This window comes from Asparagus officinalis, chromosome 3 (genome assembly GCF_001876935.1).
Source record: "Asparagus officinalis chromosome 3, Aspof.V1, whole genome shotgun sequence".
Lineage (NCBI taxonomy): Eukaryota > Viridiplantae > Streptophyta > Magnoliopsida > Asparagales > Asparagaceae > Asparagus > Asparagus officinalis.
Window position 1 is genome coordinate 42813886 of NC_033796.1, and position 12746 is coordinate 42826631.

A 12746-nucleotide genomic window follows, 5' to 3' on the forward strand; every position below is an offset into this window, starting at 1 on the left:
CCAGTATATTTAGTTCCTGCATTAATAGTTCACCGTCAAGGTCTGTTGAAAAGGTATTGACTACTCATCCCCATTATTGCTAGTCAAGCTTTCAGGGTAGGAACTAAAGAGAAGTTCTCATTAGTATTTTCTTAATGAGCAGATTAACGTGATATTTTGTTACATGATACATCTTATTCTTTTCGAGATGTCTGGTGTTCCATATAAATAATCTTTTTGTTTTTGGTTTTTACAAAATAATGATTTAGTGATTTGGTTTTTAGCAACGATTAATTTGGGTTCAAAGAAATATATAAATACCTAATCAAATCAGCTGAAGTACAGAGTAGATGTTTTTTCTTAAAGGTTGACCTCAGTGGAGTCATGCACTTGCATTTTGACGGGTTGCGCTTATTCAGTTATTTGACTGATTTGAGACGCTACAAACAGAACTCCCTTTTGATCATATGTACTCAATTCATTTAAACCACTACACCAAGGCAGTAGAGTAAGGGCATCCCCATATGAAACTTGTTTGGATTTTTTTTTTCTCGCCAATTTAGCACCTTTTACAGGCAAGTTTTTTATGTTGTGTGAATTTTTTCCAACATCTGAAATTTCCTTTTCATCTTGATTCCTGACCCTGCTTGTTAACATATAGTACAGTAGTGTGAACCTATACCAGTGCATTGCCCTTAGTTCACGATGAAAATGACAGCTAACCTCTCTGGGCTCTGTCCTTTATTGTTTCTAGAGGAATTAATTATTCATTTTTCTTCTTTCTCTAATAAGCTGTAAGCCTGTAACTACTACAGCTATGCTGATTCTTCTGGTAACTTTACTTACTGGTATCAACCATTTATTTTTTAATATTAGGAGGTCCTCTCATCTTCTTGTCAAGAGCACTATTTGTCGAATGTCACTTTGGCTGACTGTTCATGTTTTCAATTGTCAATACCCATAAGTCAACAGTTGATATTTGATTTAATTTGATGATTTCATTATATTTTCTTGCTACCTTGTTTAACAGATGGAAACTATATTCTGCTATATCAAGAAAATAGATTTTGGGTTCGTATCCAGCATATGCTGAACTTGTCAATTATATCATCCAATTAGCATTGCACACACATTTATTCAATATTACTGTATAGAGGAACTGGGATCATGATTTCTTCCAGTGTGATATGTTTAATTCATGAAATGTGTTCTAGAATTTTTTTTCCCTGAAAACTACTTTGGCATTTGTTTCTTGCTATAGACTATGTGCTTACTGTTTTTTCTTTACTGACTGTGCTTGATCTCATGTATTTCTGGCCTATTTGCACAGGCTTTATACAATTTTAGGGAAAAGTCTCCTGGGTACCGCAAGATCTAGCTTATTTCTCTCACTATATTGTGCGTCTGCCTGGTTAGTTATTGATTCTCATCTATCTCTTTCATACCTCTTGGTTAATGCAATAATTCAACTTTATAACATACATGTGGTATTATTCATAGCAATACATGTGCTTAATTGTTCCATCATAAGGAAAACCAAGTATATTCATGCTACGCATTACGGAAAATCATTCTGAACTAAGTCAAATTGGAAATTGGAAATACTATATAGTGGATGCTTTTGACGCATCTCCTACCGTGCCATATCGATTTGATTTTTTTATACTCTTCTGATTTCCCTTTTCTGGCCTACACAAATGTGTTTCCTGAGTTGTGGCAGAAACTCATTCTGAACTAAGTCAAAATTTAAAAGTTTTTCTGTTCAGCATAAAATTCTCCAAGTAAACTTCATTATGGGTTATAAAATTTNCCTTAGCTTTCAAAATATCATAAAAACCCCCCTTAAGTATCGGGATTATAAAAAAAACACCTAAATTTCAGATTTTATCAGAACCCCCCTAAATTTATGGGTTTTTTAAAAAAATCTCGAAGTTAAGGTTTTTTTTTTTATAACCACTAAAGTTAAGGGCGATTTTCTGATAGGGGGTTTTCAATCATCCAAAGTTAAGGGGGGTTTTATGATATTTCGCCTAAATTTTACTATCCTTCAAATATTTTTATATATTCCACATGGTGAACATGGAGTGTCTCCCATACCATCCCTGTGGCCAGGCTTTTCATCTGTAAGCGAGCTTCTTAGGATGAGATAAGTTGCATGTGAAAATAGGTAAAAATGCCATCATTTACTCTCACATATACAAATGAGCTGGAGCATATCCAGGTTTATGGCTAGGGGTGCTAAACCGTATCCGTATCCGAGAATATATCCGAAACCGTATTCGTTAGGATACATATATGTTTACTCAAATCTATAACCGATTGGATATGGTTACGAATATGGCTTTGTAGTGAAATATCAGAATCCGTATCCGAAATATCCGAATGCATAGTAGTCATACTCTTACGATAGTTTTAATTCTTAGATTATGGATTTGTGATTAATTTTAATGATCAAGATGTCTGATCTTAGCTTTTCAGTTATAATGAATATATTAACGAACTCTTTTGTATTGCATGAACTATGTTTTCTTAAATACTATCTTGTTTTCTCATATCCATTTTGTATCTACATGTATATCCGCTTATATCCGTGTGTATATCCGTAACCGTATCCGATTTTAGCGGATATGGATATGAAATTTTCTTACCGAGGTATATCCGTAACCGTATCCGAGATGGTTAAGCGGATATGAATATGGTAAGCATCATATTCAAGCCATATCCATACCGAATGCACCCCTATTCATGGCTCCGTAGAAGTATACTTCTGGTGCTGGATCTGTGTAGATAGGCTGTGAGAACAATGGCTAAAGATAGATGCAAATTTCCTATTCACTGGAGCCACAGCCTTCTTCCAAAAAGACAAAAGGGAGGAAAAAATAAAAAATAAAAACCAAAAGCACTTTTTTTATCCACATCTATAATCGAAGGGTAAAGAACTTTCCCAGTGTCAACATATCAAACCATATTGCTCACAAGCATTCTAGGTGTTCATAGCGTACATCCTTATGCATTGACTTAACCAGGTCTACGAAGAACTGTAGTAAATGCCTAAAATAACCTTACTGCATTTTCCCAATGGAAAGCTTAAGACCAAAGGCTCAAAGAGAAGGGTTCCTCTTTTGAGCTTCTGGTAAACTACCAAAGGACATACCATAAATTCTTTTACTACTTGAATAAACTATACTCAACTTCATGCAATCTACAATAAAAGAATAAAGCACTGAAAATGTAAAGAGATTTAATGCTGACTTCTAACATATCTCCCAGGGCTTGGACTTGCCTACTTTTCAGACTCCTTCAGCGATGCAACATTCCTATGGTTGCAATGGGAACAGTAAGAAGCTACCTCACAACTCCATGATCATATTTCAACTCATTCCAAGCCTTTTGCAAAAAAACTAAGCAGTTATTCAATAACAGTTCCCTACAGGATTGGCATTGGCAATTGAGAAGAAGAGCAGGAGAATCGAGATCTCTCTTTATTGCTTTGCACGTGCCATTGAGAGCTTCTTCACGTGCATGTCAGATGCCGGCTTGTGTCCACAGGCATCAAAATTGAAACGAGCAGATGTTGTTGTGTTTAGCATAGCGACGTCCATCATCATGCACTGTTATGCACAAGAAAGAGAAGTATTCCGTTCCAAGTACCTGAATGTACTTGATTGGGTATTTGGAGTGCCGCCTCAATGCGATGATGACGAACTTGATAAGGGCAAATGATAGAAAGAAATCGGAAGAATTTCCGGTTGGAGAGGGAGGGGAGGTTATAGTGCAGAAAAGATCAGGTATACTAGTTTGATTGTAGAGCAATTGACAAGGAAAGGGTCAATTTATTTGTGTTCATGTATATTGTTGCACATGCAAATTTTGCTCTGTTGAGATCAGTAGAAGATGGTGCAGCAATAGAGATGCAAATTTATAAGTAATCAGTTTGCACCCCGCCCCCAATTAATCGATAACATATATATTTTGTTCTAATTGAATCGAAATATATATTGAGAAAATCAACTCAAGAATTTGTCAAAATTTATACTTTTGTATCTCATCATGGGATGGAGATCCTCTCCAACTATGTGGAAATTGGGGATGGCCCAATAACCCAAAGCTTTACTGTCAATACCTATTCATTCAATTAATAAGATTGAGTAGGTATTTAGGGTTTCCAGACAGCCGCCGCAATTTCCCCAGGAATCAACTCAAGACCATCACAAGAAGAAAACTAGGAACAATCTATTAATAACACCTCGTCACCGAAAACAAAGTAAAAAAAAACACCAGCAACATCAAAATCCCATCTAAATCATCAAACCCACAATCAAAACCCTAAAGAGACCCAAACCCTCCCCCAAAATCAGACCTCGTCCTCGTGAAGCAGCATGTTAGGGATCCCCTTGTTCACAGGAAACCTCCTCCCGGTCTCGGGGCAAACCAGCGCCCCCTCCTCGACGTGAACCTCGAGCAGCGCGTGGTGAAATCGGCGAAGAAACTCATCGGACTCCAGCATCGAGGGCTCGGCCTCCTCGGGGAGATCGCCGTAGCCCAGGGTTTTGGCGGCGGAGACGAGGGCGGGCCAGTCGATCTTGGGGAAGACGTTGCGGAGGAAGTCGGCGTTGAAGTCGGCTTCCTTGGCGGCGGACTGATGGGCCTCGATCCTGAGGGGGTACCCGCTGGTTACGCCCTTGATGTTGCTTGCCAGCATGTTGTGGGTTAAAAGTCTCATCTTTTTGGTGATTTTTCTTTTCTTTTTCCTTTTTTGGGGAGTCTTTGATGGGGTTTGGGGGCAGGGTTTTTGGCGTTTATAGGAGGAGGAGGTGAGCAACGTGTTGATCGGCGGGCGCAGGGATAGGTTTATCGTGGGGCGTAGTTATTGGGCCTTATTGGGCTGATTTAGATTTTGCGAATAAATGGGCCTTTTCAAAAAAAAAAAAAAAAAACTCCAGCTCATGCTACTTTATTTATAAAAGTACTTCTCATACATGGTTCCCAAAGCTGAACCCAAAAGGCAAAATAAAACTCCAATTTTGCATCAACACGGTGAAGCTATATAAGATAATTGTGTTTATCGAATCAAATGTACCCTCCAAACTCACGCATAGCCGTAAAAACAAAATCGGCTAAACACCCATATTGGTATTTTAATTATACCCTATTTACCAAGAAGGTATTTTAATTGATTCAACTTACTAATAAGGTCATTTTTCTCGTCGGCGACCAGTTTTCCGGCGAGAGCTCATCACGTGCATGGCACGTGATGACTTAAACTAATTTTTAGCTGCTGATGTGGCACGGATTTGTCCTATTTTGGGTGAATTGAGATTTTTAGAGGGTTAATTCCCGCATTTAAACACTATCACGTCAGAAAATCCGTACCACATCAGCAGCTAAAAAACAGTTTAAGTCATAACGTGCCACGCACGTGACGAGCTCTCGCCGGAAAACTAGTCGCCGACGAGAAAAATGACTTTGTTGGTAAGTTGAATCAATTAAAATACCTTAAAGCATATTTGCCTAATTAAAATACCTTCTTGGTAAATATGGTAGAATTAAAATACCAATATGGGTATTTAGCCAATCAAAATCTATACCTATCTATAACTATTTATAAAACAAACCGTTCTACGTCCTCCCTTACCCTCTCAGTTTGTTTTTATAGTTTCAGTGATATCTCATTATTAATAATAATTAATCTTTTAATTAACTTCACCGAAAAATTATGGCCTATTCTCTGTCTCTCTATGGGCCTCTTGTTTTCCCCGCTATCAATCTTCAATCTACAACGACCTGCTGGTTTCCGTCTCAATATCTAAGTTTCTTTTTTTTTTCCATTTCCACGGTCCCCTCATCTAATTTGTTAAAACCCCAGGAATCGAGTCCATTGTTTTGTCGAAGGCGAGATCATAGGTAAGTGATTTATCTCAATCTTCGAGTTCTCTTAAATTACTTATTAGTAGCGGAATCTTATATATTTATACAAATTGGTCAGTATCGTTCGATTTCTAGGGATTTAATAAATTAGATCTTTTCCAAGAGTGCTCGATAGGACTGGCTTTGATCTGTTTCTTGAAATAAGTTTCTGTAGCAAGCAAATTTTACTGCAAGATATGTTTCTTTGAAAATCATATCATATCATATCATATCATATCATACTCCTCATAAAAGAGTGAGCCTGAGAAAAACTTTCTATGGTTAATTTTACACTTAATCCTTATGGATATTATATTTTAATTTTATCCTAATATATTAAAATAATGTAAAGGTAAAATCTTTAACCATAATTTGATATTGAAAGAGATCAAATAGAGGAACTAATTTTCTATCATATTAAAAGATGACATATGTCCAACCAATTCTATCTTCATAAGAATTCTCATTAGATTAAAACTATAAAAATCTAAAAAAATATCATTGTCCCTCCTTAATTATTTTAAAAAGTAAATTTCAATGAACCTCTCAGAACTTTAAATTGAGCATTAAACTCCCAAAATATTAGCAATTCTCATTCAATCCTTAGTAAGTTAGATAATTTTAGAAAACACCCAAAATATTTTGAATTTTTACACTTAAGTTCAAAAATGGTTTTACCCTAAATTTTTTCACATCGGCTAAAATTAACCCTCAAGGATAGTATATACTCCTCAAATTGATATTATTTGCAAGTTAACCATAAATGATAAACAACGCAAAAAAAAAGAAAAAATTACAAATAACTACTAAAAATTTTAAAATTACAAATAATACTCAGAAAATTTACAGAAAAACATATAGGCCCCTAAAAAATTAAAATTGTAGAAAACCTTGAAAATCTTAAAATTAAAAAAAACTCTTAAACTTCTAAAATTATGAACGACACACGAAAATTCATAAATTACACAGAACTTCTTAAAAATCCAAAAAATGCAAACCAACCACTTTAAAAATTAAAGAAAATTCATAAATTACACAGAACTTCTTAAAAATCCAAAAAATGCAAACCAACCACTTTAAAAATTAAAAATTATGAACAACCCTAAAAATCCAAAAAAAAAATCCAAAAAATGCAAACCAACCACTTTAAAAATTAAAAATTATGAACAACCCTAAAAATCCAAAAATTCAAATAAACATATGAAAAGCATGAAAATTACAAAAAAAAACCTCATAAAAAGTAAAATATTACAAATGGTATCCTAAAAATTTTAAATTGCTTACAGCCCCTTAAACATCTTAAAAATAATAAATTGACCCTTTAAGTTGAAAAACTTCAAAGAAACCCTGAAAAGATTACAAAAACCTAAAAAAATTATAAAAAGTATAAACAATCCTTTGAAAATCATACATCAGACACAAACATCTCTAAAATCTAAAAATTACAATCAACCTCTTGAAAATTCCAATAAATACAAACAAACCTCTGAAAAGATCTGAAAATTATAAATGATCATTATTTTGGGTTTTTTGCTAAAAATGTTGGGGATTAAGTGAAAAACGTAAAACTTATTGGGTTATTTGGGTGTACTTTGGTCATTTGACTACACATAAATTAATAATGTTAATTTTGAGGATTTTTATAATTGAGAAGGTTTATCTACAATAGGTTTAAACTTGAGGGGATTTCCTCATATTAAAATAGTTGAGGAGGTTTTTCTAAAATTAATCCAATATTTTTTAGATATAACATTATAAAATCTCATTAAGTAGTGATTAGAAGAAACCCTTTTTAACTTTTAGATCTTATTAGAAAAGTCCCTTAACTTTGAGATTTTATCAGAAAATTCCCCTAAGATTATCACTTTTAGAGTGGTTTCCCGATAAAATCTCAAACTTAAAGTGGTTTTTTGATAATCCCTAAATTTTAGTGGATTTTATGATATTTTTAAAGTTATGCGGAATTATCTGATTATCATCCAAAGTTAATGGGGGTCATTTTGATATATTTAGCCTTTAAAATATTTTACTTTATTTGCATAGTTACCTACACTAAATAAGAGATATATCGTTTGCTTAATAATTGAATATATCAAATAGGAAAAATGTAACATTTTTCTATATGCAACCAACTTAGTGGAAAAGGGTTTTTTTTTTAATTTTTTATGACTAAATAAAGTACTTTGAAAAGTGAAAACTTGGATATTTAGGCTTTTAAAATGTTCAATATGTATGATAAGTAAAAAAAAATTATGTATATAAAATTACTCAAATAATGGCTCCTAATTTCAAACTAAATTCTAATTTAATACATTTTATTTCCAATGATTTACATTTATAATGTTATACTTTATAGACACATGTGAAAACTGGTATAAATTAGTTTTAGCCATATTTTAAGTTCTTCTAATGTTTTGATCATTAGATGTTTAATATATATCATTTTAAAATACTTAGGGTCTTCACCAATTGCGAGCCCTTGAGATGTTCAATAGGTATGTTGGTTAAAAATAATTATGAGTAAAACTACTCAATATGTGTTGTTTAAGTTTTTTTGATATTTTATTATGAGATATTTAATATATATCATTTTAAAAGATTTAGGGTCTTCACCATTTGCAGTTATTTTGACAGACTTGAATTAGAATAACTACATCTTATCAGAGTAACACTAGCCATTAGATACTAAGAAATAAAGATGAGTCTTGATAGAATGTGTAACTGGGGCAATTGAGCTAAAAATTTTCGAAATTGCAAGAGTAATCTAATGAAATGGAGAAGGATCTTCAAATAAATAGGAATCTCATACTCATTAAAACAAGAGAAAATTGTATCAATGCCCCAAAAGCAACATCTTCATGTGTTGTAGCCCCTTCACTTTCCCCCTATGTGATTCAGCCCCAAGAAGTGTGACATCTTGTGCTACAGCTCTCTTTTAGCAATTATTACATACCAACTAAGTATAGAGAGAGGATAAAAAGTAAAAAAACTCAAAATGCCCTTATCTACTCTATTCTTTCATGTTAGGTCTATTTAGAGTTCTTGTTAGGTCTAATTTCAGCTTAATTTAATTCATATTAAGTCCAATTTAATGTTAAGTCTAATTTCATGTTAAGTCCAATTTAAGTCTAATTTCATATTAAGTCCAATTTAATTCATATTAAGTTAAATTTAATTCTTTTTTAAGTCTAATTTAAATCATGTTATGTCTAATTCAACTTGTTTTAAGTCTAATTTAATTGAACTTAACATGAAATTAGACTTAAAAAATTAAATTAGACTTAACATGATTTAAATTAGACTTAAAAGGAATTTAACATGATTGAAATTATACTTAAAATTTCGTGTTAGGTCTAATAAAAATTCGCGTTAAGTCTAATTTCATGTTAGGTCTAATAAAAGTTCGTGTTAGTTCTATTTTCGTGTTCGTGTTAGTTCTAACTCATGTTCGGTCTAATTCGTGTTCATGTTAGTTCTATTTCGTGTTTTTGTTAGTTTTAACTCAGTTCGTATTAGTTCTAATTCATGAATTAGAACTAACACGAACTGTGTTAGTTCTAACTCAATTCATGTTAGTTCTAATTCATGAATACAGTGGCATTGTTATATATATAGTTATTCACATATTGAAATTAGTAAACAAATTTATAATAGGATACGTGGACATGACAAATTTATAAAAGGTAAGATACAAGGACACGGTTATATATATATATATAGTTATACACATATTGAAATTAGTAACTTACTTGAGATCAATTATTTTTATTTCCATGTAACGAAAACTAAAATTTCTAGAGCTTTTTCATGTTTTATTTATTAAGTAGATTATACATTGGGAAAACCGCTCATTTCTTAAATTGATAGCTAAACAATCCTTTAAAATTATACTTTTGAACTGGGCATGGACCGAAATAGCCCTCATGCCTAGCGAGTAGGAGTAAGTGGGCGCCAAGTGTAAGATATATGTCCAAGAAGTGTTTGATGAGTGTTTTAAACTAAAACATTTATTATTTAAATGAGTGCACATCTGAAAAATATATGCATACTCTAAGAGTGTATGTCCAAGAAGTGTCGACCACAAACACGTGTTAGACATGTACACGGTAGCCCGGATGAAATGTCGGGTAACCCAGATGATACTGAGCTTGTGAACAATATCATTAGTTTACGTCATGACTTTTAAGAACTCTCTTCCATCAAGGTTTATGATAATCGTTATTTAGTTTTAGTATTTTTCCAATTCTTGTTAATTTGTATAATTGTTTAATATATGTAGAAGGGAACATATCGGAGATTTGAATTGCTAGTGCTATGAGTAGGGCTGAGCACAGTTCGGTCCAAACCGAAAAAAACCGACCGAACTGATCCGAACCGATCCAAAAAAATCGGTTTTAAGAGTAGGACGGTGCAGGTCGGGTTGAAAACTTTTCAACCCGAACCGACCGAATACCCCATGCTCTAAATACTCATTCTGCTCAAACCCGACCCGTCCCCAAAGACAAAGTCTCAAACTCTCAAACCCTAAACACCTAAACTTCCCTTCCCTCTTTCCCAGCCGCCTCCTCAGTTCCTCTCTCACTCTCTCTCACTCCTTAGTTCCACGGTCCACCTCTCTCACTTCCTCTTCCTCTTCCTCACTTCCGCAGTCTTCATGGCCGAGGCCGAAACATCTCCTCAGGCTCAGGATCTGTCTTCGGCTTTGGGGGGACACCCGCACCCGTCGCCGAGGCCGAGGTATAAATTTTATCTTTTGTTCTTCTTCAAGCTTCTGACTGCGATTATTCTTTAATTTTGATTTATTTCCTTGGATACAGCAGCTAGTAAGTAGAGATATCGGCCTATCAGTTTCCTTTTTATTTATGCACTCCTATTCTCTTATGATTTCTGAGTTTGTGCTTTGATAACGATCCTTAATTTGTTTTCTTATGATTTCTGAGTTTGTGCTTTGATAACGATCCTTAATTTGTTTTCTGGTATATATGTTTTCATGGATGATGAATAACGATCCTTAATTTGTTTTCTGGTATATATGTTTTCATGGATGATGATTTTGTTTCTTTTTTCCCCTATTATTTTTCCAAATTAAGTTGGCAACCCCTGAAATACTACTATTTAATATTCATGGGAGCTCTTACCCGTCACGATATAGTCTATTTGATTTAGCATTTGACAAGTTTAAGTCATTCTGAAAATAAAGATAGAACCGAACAAACCGAACCGAACCGCACCGAACCGACTTGCAATGGTTTAGTTCGGTTTTGAATTATATGCGGTTCGGTTCGGTTGTTCAAAATTTGGTGAAAACCGACCCGAACCGAACCGTGCTCAGCCCTAGCTATGAGACATCTGCTCATGTTAAGTTGCCTTAATCTAGGTAATGAAAATCTTGACCATCTTGTAATTATAAAAAAGAAAAAAAAATCGAATCATCATCTTACCTAGGCAACTTAATTGCTAGTAAAGAACTACGTATTCTTCGTATGACTTGGGATGACCTTGAGGAAATATTGCTGAGGCAGTAAAGCGGCTCCAATTTCCAAATTATTTGACATTAAATCCTGTCTTGTCATCAACAAACTGCTTGAGGCATGTTAAGTTTAATTAGGCGAAAGAAAATTCATGTGAATCTATAAAAACGAACATACTTGATAGTTTTCATTAAATTAAAGTACTTGCTGCTTAGATTGGACTCAAAGCTTGCACACCCAAGTCCATCAATTAATTAAAAGAGCATCTTCACTAAATATTATGGTTTACTGTTAGGGAGAAGTTTATGGTATTAACTTCGAAACAGTACTTATCAATGAAGATGGCACGTTCACCTTCTCTAAATCCATGTTCAAAGGGTGGGGTATCAAATTTTATAAAAGCTACGCTGTAAACCTCAAGCAACTAATATATAGTTTTGAATTTCAAAATATGCAGTCTTGAATTTAGATTTCCCATACAATCATTGTGTTTCAAATAATTTTTTTATTTATGCATCTATAAATGGAAAACCCCTAACTATGATATCTTCTAGCCAATCTGTATAGAATCTGTGAAGCAATTTGATGAACTTGAGAGATTACTTTTGATAATAACTCACTCACTTGACTAATACTATTGATTAAATAAGCAAAATGACTTATTCTAAATAGTACGCGAATCACTTATGTTTAATAAAAGTATCCTATGAAGGGGAGTGTGGTTGGGGTTGTGGTGGATGGTGTGCCCCTAACACCACTCCTCTAATTATTCATTTCAGGAGTCAGTTTATTTGCTACACATTGTCTCATACCTCCCAAAAAGATGGCTTCAAAAGCTTGGGAAAATGAAATCTTGGAAGAACTTATAGCTAGCTGTGCATTGTTCAACAACAAGATAAAAGCAGTTGTCAAAGATCATTAGAAATGAAATTGATATTCCAATACGAAGAGCAAAGAAGATAAAATCCTCAGCCAATATTGAATATATAGTATTAGTCTACGAGTGTTTAGTTAGATTGATTAGTGTTGTTATTTTGTTATTAATTGTATGATTGGACAGAAGAAGTGTTATTTTTGAATTAAGTGTATGATTGGTTCATAAATTAATAATTATAATTTGATTAAAATTAAGATTTTTAGAACTTGAGTTAACTAGAGTTAGACCCTCAATCCAATCCTTTAGTTGTATTTATAATTTTCATTGTCCTTCAGGCTTGTATAGTTCATATAACAAAAATTTATGGTTGTGATGTTCTTATAGTTCTATGTTCACACATGTTATTGAAATGCTAAATTTTAAATAGAATGTTTTTTTATTCGATCTCATATGGATTTTTTTTTAACACGCATCATGTGCAACGCACGTATTGCATACTAGTACACAAAATT

The 12746-nt window shown here is 33.5% G+C and overlaps 2 protein-coding genes across 3 annotated transcripts in view; one reads left to right on the forward strand and one right to left on the reverse strand.

Annotated features, from left to right (window-relative positions):
- LOC109833957 overlaps positions 1–4254 on the forward strand; it is a 12711-nt gene extending 8457 nt beyond the window's left edge. Inside the window, exons 5-8 of one of the 2 annotated variants that reach the window (XM_020401839.1) lie at positions 1–53; positions 1310–1390; positions 3250–3316; positions 3413–3669. The exon at positions 1–53 is cut by the window's left edge and continues 45 nt beyond it. In XM_020401839.1, the coding sequence (XP_020257428.1) occupies positions 1–53; positions 1310–1390; positions 3250–3316; positions 3413–3541 (330 nt within the window). In that variant the 3' untranslated portion in view covers positions 3542–3669. Of the gene's footprint in view, positions 54–1309; positions 1391–3249; positions 3317–3402 lie in introns of both variants that reach the window. The other variant, XM_020401838.1, reaches the window with a different exon arrangement.
- Positions 4191–4784, reverse strand: LOC109833958 (multifunctional methyltransferase subunit TRM112-like protein At1g22270). Its single transcript, XM_020401840.1, has one exon. It carries the CDS (start codon positions 4700–4702, stop codon positions 4334–4336), a length of 369 nt encoding a protein of 122 aa, XP_020257429.1. The 5' UTR covers positions 4703–4784; the 3' UTR covers positions 4191–4333.